The sequence below is a fragment of the Gopherus evgoodei genome, chromosome 3 (assembly GCF_007399415.2).
Source record: "Gopherus evgoodei ecotype Sinaloan lineage chromosome 3, rGopEvg1_v1.p, whole genome shotgun sequence".
Lineage (NCBI taxonomy): Eukaryota > Metazoa > Chordata > Testudines > Testudinidae > Gopherus > Gopherus evgoodei.
The window spans coordinates 83,006,980-83,014,484 of record NC_044324.1 but is presented as its reverse complement, the minus strand read 5'-3'; the positions used below and the strand labels follow the sequence as shown (position 1 = coordinate 83,014,484).

Genomic DNA, 7,505 nt, shown 5'->3' with positions numbered 1-7,505 from the left:
AGCCCAGGGAGGGGAAAGTCTGGGAGGGGGAAAGGAGGGGGGATAGTTTATTATTTCTCCTGGTTTTAAGACCCAAGGGATTTGGGTCTTGGGTTCCCCAGGGAAGGTTTTGGGGGAACAGAAAGTGTGCCAAACCCTATATTTTGGCTGGTGGCGGCACTATCAGATCTAAGCTAGGAATTAAGCTTAGTGTCCATGCAGGTCCCCACTTTTGGATGCTAAAGTTCAAACTGGGGGAAAAACACCTTAACAGGGACACCTTTAAAGGCACAAATGGCAGCTAGTAAACTAACTTCCATTGATTTTCAAAGGGAGTTGAGAGTCTAGTTGACCTGTGGGCCTTTGAAAATTAGAGTTGAGCAAGATTTTTCAAACTAAATGTTTATGGTGGAAAAAAGATGCAGATTCAGCAACACTGAAATGTTTTGTGAATTCATGTTGATTTCACCTAATTATCTCTGTTGTAAAATAAAGAAAAAAACCAAAAAAGTAAAAATACGTTAACATTTTTAAAATGAAAAGTTTCACTTTTTTGTTTCAAAAAGACTTCTTGTTTCAATTTTTCCTTCAATATTTTAAAAATTTCATAAAATGTTAAAAATGCTCAAAATTTAAACATTTTTAAACACAGTACACAATTTATTTCAACTTTTTGATTTGCTGAACATTTTAATATTTGGTTCAACCTGAATCTATTTTTTTCAATATTTCAGACTCACCAGCAAACCAAAAAATCCATTATTCACACAACTCTATTGAAAAACTCCCTTTGGTTTTCCACATGACTGTTCTGTGGAAAGCATTAATTATAGCATTAATTGACTGATTTCTTGGAAGCAATTCTTTAGAGTAATCAAGGTTGCATCTAAAGAAAAAAACTTTCACTTCCAAAAGTCAAGATCCACCACTCCAAAAATGCTGCCATTATTGGAAAGGAGAGGCATCAACAATTACACCTGCTGCATCTGCATTTTTCCATCCAAATGGAATTGGCTGGCATCAAGCGTGGCATTAGGAAGAAATATTTCTGATCCCAACCTCTTAGAAGTCAATGAAAGAATTCTCATTAACTTCGATCAGGCTATGATTGATCCCTTAGACTCGTCTATTAAAGTTGAGATGTCAAGCAGTGCTATTGGGATTGAATACAACAATGGTTATAGCAGATGTACTTGCAGCACAAGTGTGCTCCTTAGCTCATTTTAATTTGCTGACAGGTTTTTACAAAGTGGTAAACCTGATTTGAAGCTGGATTTTCATGTGTTGTGGAAGAAAGAAAACTGAGCAACAAAGAAAGAGAGAGAAAAAGATCCAGAAAATAGTAAATTATGAAATACTTTTGGTGTATGGACACACATCCTACCATGTGCTGCCAGACTAATTCTGGCCCTTTGGTATGGTAACTTGGCAGGCAGAGAATTCTATAAATCTCCACAAAGGATGGAGTGTTTCTGACAGCAGTAATTCAATAAGAGAAAAAACCTTTGTTTTTTTAAAATAAACTGGTTAGCCAGTCCCTTGAAAAATAAGTGACCAAAAGAAATCTCCTCCACATGAGAATTCTTGACAGTGTACATTCAAAAGAGACCAATTTATCAGTTTTCGTCATGTTTCTCCTCCAAGAATGAGCACAAAGGGAAAGAACTAAGCAAATTAGTGCAGCACCCCTGGTGATCAAGGCTCATAGCCACCACATGCATTGTGGCTAGATCTTATTTAAGACAATAAAACCAAACTGTGTACACCTATATGTGCAATTATATTTAACAGACATAGCAAGAATACTACTGCCAGCAAACAAAAAAGTAATTGTGCCTGATTCTGAGATCTCTTTGTCAGCAGACCACTCATTAACATCACTGGGTATTTTGCCTGAGGTAAAATGGCAAGATATTAGGTCATCAGAAAGAAATGTTAACAAGCTTTATGGTTGTAATTGTGAAATACAACCAACTATTTGTTAAATGGCAATAATGTACATAGCAGTGTACAATACATGGAGATATAGACAGTCTCTGCCCCAAAGAGTTTACAGTCTGCAGTGTAACAGAAACCCTAAGCCAATTTTAGAGCATATTGATCAGGTGAGACTCAGCTAGCACAAGAGTTCTGTAAAAATATTAAGCTCTCAAGTATTTGGCAAACCACAGAGGAGACTTGGGCTGGTGTGGCCTAGTCTGAGACCCTCCCTCCTGTTTGCTCAAAAGGCATCAAGCTCCTTGCCTGAAGCCATCTCCTTGGAATTAAATGGTGACTTATTTCCTCATGATTTAAGGGGTAAGGGCTGCATGCTCCTTGTTGGGTTATTTATGGAGTGTGTGGCTCATCTATGTCCCAGCCTCATCTTTCAGCAGAGCTGGCAATGTATTAGGATAGCATCACTTTTTAAAGACTTTTGTATAATTTTTGGCTCATTTAGATCTTGGTTAGGTTTCTCTCTGATTTTCTCACTAACACTCAAGACACTGTAGGAGACTTAATCTGAAAGTGAAGGACTATGTGAAGATACACAGAAGATACAAATTTAGGCCCTGATCCAGCAAAGCACTTCAATACATTCTTAACTTAAGCACCAGAATAGTCCCACTGAGCCTGATCCAGCTCTCACTGATGGCACTACTTATGTGCTTAAAGTTAAGCATGTCCTTATGTGCCTTGCTAGATTGGTACTCTATGGTTTCTGTAGCAACAAAATATGTACCTTCTTGTCTCATCATTATAGCTTCTTGTTGTTAATATGACAAATACATCTGCTGAGTCTTGAAGCCAGGGGACTAATTTTGACTTAATGTAAGGGCTTTTAACATGTAAGACAACTTCAATTAGCTGAAATGAAATAAAAGACCACGTACAGTTCACCAAGGCATTGAAGCAGTCAATACAAAGACTCTCAGCTTCAGAATCTGCAGGATCAGGTCACAGATTACTTCAAAACAGTGTGGCACTTTAAAATACTGTGAATTTACTTGCCTCCTGAATAAAAGAAAGAAGAAAAAATGTCCTGGATTTTACCTTGTAATAGTAATTTGTACATTATAGAAATACTATCTATAATTTTACACATGGGTGAGTTCTTTTTAGATAGACTGAAATCCAATCTCTGAAGAAAGTTACTATCAGATTAAAGCACAACATGAGCTGTCCTTTTATATTTCATACTGAAGTGCTGGTGAATTTAGGAGATTCAAAGTATGTTTTTAAGACTTAGCAATAATTGGGTATTATTAAATATTTGAATCATGAAAGCAACTTTTGAACTCTTACGTAAAAATCAATTCTACTTTGTAGTTCTATAACCTTTTCATTCAGTGTTCCATGTTATGTTCTTAAATCTATAGTTCTTTCACACCATTCAGCATTTGTGTTCTATCTTCGATTACAAGGAGGCAACACAGAAATTAACATATCATTCACATATCATATCATATCATCCAATGTTTACCATAAAAATCAACTGCTGGCATAGGCCCCACTCCAGAAAAGCACTTACACCCATGCTTAAAACTAAGTACGCCCTTAAGTGTGTTGCTGGATCAGGGTCTTAAATATTATTCAAGCTGTACTTTTTCCTGATGTAAGTTTTTGTATTTTCTTCCCTTTTCTAAATTTCTGGCTTCTTTCTTCATGCTTTATTTCAGCTGCTGACTACTCTTTAGATTAAAGTAAATCTAGAAGGATGCTGCCATTCTGTTTAGACACAGTCCAAAATTTCTGCCTCTGATTTACTTTCATTTAAGGATATTAAGTTTTGACAAGATCCATAACCAGTAGCTGTCTATGGAAATATGCTGATCTACACCCGTTAAGTTCTCCTTCAACAATCATTTCTTTTACGATTCTTATACCACAGTATATCTTATACAGTTAGTATATTCAGATGTACATATTCAAACCTGACTGTGATCATACCAAAATAAAAGGTCTTGATTCTAAGAGCTGCCTCCAAGTCAGTGGGAGCTGTGGGTGATAAACACATGTTGCCATCAAGAACTATGTACAGTGGCTTTATCTTAGTACAAAATACATCTAAATTATTAAACCACCATATCTATGATTATCTATAGTATTGGGGGTTTTAATCCTAGTTGCTGAGGTTACAGGACAATGAATCAAAATAATGCACATATTACTAGACATATTAAAAACCATAATGACAAAACTGCATTTCAGAATTTGCTATGATAGCACACATAATACTATGAACATATTTATATTCAAATCTTGATTATATCCATTGTTCTGATGAGTGCTTTTTTTAAAATACCTTTCATATTACGTACATTCAAAACAGCAAGAAACCCCCCTAAAAACAAACGGAGCCTTTGTTCTAACTAGAGCTGGTTGAATAATACTAATCTAATATATGTAATTAATTTCACAATTTTTTTCTAATAAAATATTCAATCAATATTTCTTCACATTATTCACCCATCTCAGGATGTTATCCTGCTGTGATTGATGTTCAATTAAAGTTGGAACAGACTTTAATACAGTTGGATGAATAACTCACAAATATTCAGAAATATATAAAAATTGCCAAATCTTCCAAATATTTGTTTGAATAATAGGCATATCCAATGGCGCCTGTACAGTTATATCAGTAGGATGTCTCTTGCAGTGATTGTGGATGGAAGACAACCAAGGAGGAGCTAAAGACTTGGTACACAGATCAGATATCAGCAGAGCTCACAGCGACCAATCTGCTTGATAGCTTAGCATACAATCATGAGTTTTGGAAGAAGGCTATAAACATTGCTGACCCCAAACAGTGAAGTGTTAAGAAAGAAGAAGAAAAAGAGCTGAGCATCTAGTTATACAGATGAGTGTGATCAAATGAGTATTTAAAGTAGAATTACGTGTGACTCTGATTCAAATAAGCACACACTTAAGTTTAAGCATGTGCTTAAATGCTTCACCACATCAGGACTTCAAGCTTAATTTTCTCAGTTCCTCAATACTCTATCTTAAGGAGATGAGAGCAAATCCATATATTTCCAAGGTATCTTAGTGGACCTAACTGCAAGGGGAATACCTTTTTCCTGTTTAGAATCCAAAGGCTCTCTTATATTTGATAACTTTTTAAAGCTTATTTATAATACATTTTTTCTAAATCCATATACCTTATAAATAAGAACCACTTAAATCAATGCAGTGTATCCAATTCTATAGTGTTCTTAGAATTTAAGAGGGCAGAAATTAAACCATGAGAAACATTATTGTCTTTTGAAATATTACACAAATTTCAAACTAAACCAGTAGATCGTTTTGTTAAAATTCTCTGAAATCTTAAGATTTGTGTCTTCATTTTCCAGGCATGTGAAATAGCTAATCTAAAGTAAAACACACAATGTTAAAAATCACTGCATCTTGTGTAAGACTGGGACAGATAATCTACTGAAAACATGAAAAACACTTGAATAAAAATTAAAGTAAACAATAAATTATTCTTCAGTGCACGTAATTAGCTATCTACAGTATAATTTAAACTGAGTATTGATGACTTCTGATGCTGAGCTTTTAAAATCTCTGATAAACATAAATAAGATACCTCAAGAGAGGACAGCTGATAAACAGTGACATAAAACACAGATTATTTTTTTTCCTTCCCACCTCCACTTGGGCTACAGATTATGTCAGTTTCTTTGAAAAAATGCACAAAAAGATAAAAAGTTCAATTCCAAAACCATTTTTCTAAATTTCCAATGGACTTGTACTCCTGGTGTCTCCTTACATGGTCACAAGCAAGGCATGCATGTGATTCCCAGAACCGAGGAAGATGCACTGAGAAGTCTTTCCTCCAGTTAAAGTAGCTCAGGTACAGCTTATTATTTTTGTCAAGCATCAGAAGATACTCTGCTAGCTCTCTTGGGGAGAGGAAATCTTCCACATGAATGAAAGAATCTGCTGGAATATAATTCTCATAGTTTTCTCTGGATGGGCCCAATACAACTGGTACAGATCCAGCCAGAAGAGCATTATAAAGTTTTTCAGTAATGTAATCTTTGTGGATTGAGTTTTCAAAGGACAGGTAAAATTTACAAGTGGAGATAGTTGGAATCAAGTTTTTATCATTCACATAGTCTCCAAATGCTTGCCCATAGGTATGGATTTCAGTATATTTGCTTAGCTCATTATAATACTTGACTCGAGCATGCTCGGGGTTCCAGTTACTTACAACCCAACATACCAACTTCTCTTTGCTTGGCACTTCAAATGCAAAGGGGCTCGTGCTAACCTTCATGAAGCCATAAGGCACTTGAATATCTGAATCACGCCGATAAGTCAGGGTCAGGTTGAATAGGTGTTCAATGCCACTCTTTTGAGGAGTGTGAGTTGGAGACTCCAAGTTCATCCAAATCCATTTCTGGAACGGTGGCCTAGCTTGCTGAGGTAAATTAGTGAGATCCCAGCTGATGTCTCTGTGGTGAATAAGGACGGCATGAGATCGGTTATATAGTGAACGGTCAATAGTTAGATGGCACCTCTGGATGTTGAACATTGTTTGGCAGGACGTAAGATCAAATGTCTGCCCAAATGGCCAAACCCAGATCAGTATTGTTGTTTCATTAAAATAATCACTTTTGGTAGAAAAGAAGCTCTTCATTTTCAGAACTGAGCTAGCTGATTCTATGGGACCAGAGATCCAGCTGTTTGTTGGTTTGATGTAAATAAGTAAAAATGCCATGAAACAACCCAGCACAATGAAGATAATTAAAAATGGCCGGAAAATTCCTTTGGATGTTGATGTCATAATTTGTTCTGAAAATAAAAACAAGAGGTGTTAATGGTGTACAAGTGTTCTATTAAAGCAATCACACATCAAAATGAATAGCCTTTTCAATATCACAAAATCATGAAACTGTGTGGATTTACCCATGAACTTCCAAAGAATTTTCAATAAAAAGGAAATACACACACATGACAAACAGTGGCACACCACTACTGCATTTTGAAAACTAATTTAAATAAACTGAGTGTTTAGGGTTTAGATGCACGTGACTACATCCTATAATTTACTCTGCCAACTGTATGCCTTCTAACTTGGTTCAACATATACAAGGTGGGCTGAGACTGTAGGCTTCCAGGAGGAAGCAGACAGACACTGTTAGTCCCTGGATTCCCCTCTTGTTCCCAGGTGAAGAGTAATTAATTTACTACACTCCTTTCTGGGTATAACACACTCCCTACCATGTGCTCAGCTGGGTCTGCTGACAGGTATGTGCCAGGGGGTCTGGAATCATGGCTCCAGGCACTCCCTAACCACTTGCTCATGGGGAGGTCGGGGGGTTAGAAATTATTGCAAATGCAGCTCTTGCCTGATCTCTAGATGGGACGAACATCCACACCTACCATTAAGTACAACTAGAAAAAGAATCCAGGAATACTGGCTCAAATTCTCGTGCTCTAACCCCTACATTTACATCATCCCTAAGTAAGGGAAAACACGTGATGATGAAATGCCGCATGGAGGCTAAATTGTGGCTTTTGTGCCACAGGCCTGGATA

At 36.5% G+C, this 7,505-nt stretch overlaps 1 protein-coding gene across 1 annotated transcript; it reads right to left on the bottom strand.

Moving 5' to 3' along the window:
* Nucleotides 1–4,532: 4,532 nt before the first annotated feature.
* On the bottom strand, nt 4,533–6,751 carry FUT9 (fucosyltransferase 9). The gene has a single exon (XM_030554220.1). It carries the CDS (start codon nt 6,749–6,751, stop codon nt 5,672–5,674), a length of 1,080 nt encoding a protein of 359 aa, XP_030410080.1. The 3' UTR covers nt 4,533–5,671.
* Nucleotides 6,752–7,505: the final 754 nt, after the last annotated feature.

What these genes read in the sequence shown, in the direction of transcription:
- FUT9 (XM_030554220.1), bottom strand. Translation starts at nt 6,751, where the DNA reads ATGACATCAACATCCAAAGGAATTTTCCGGCCATTTTTAATTATCTTC.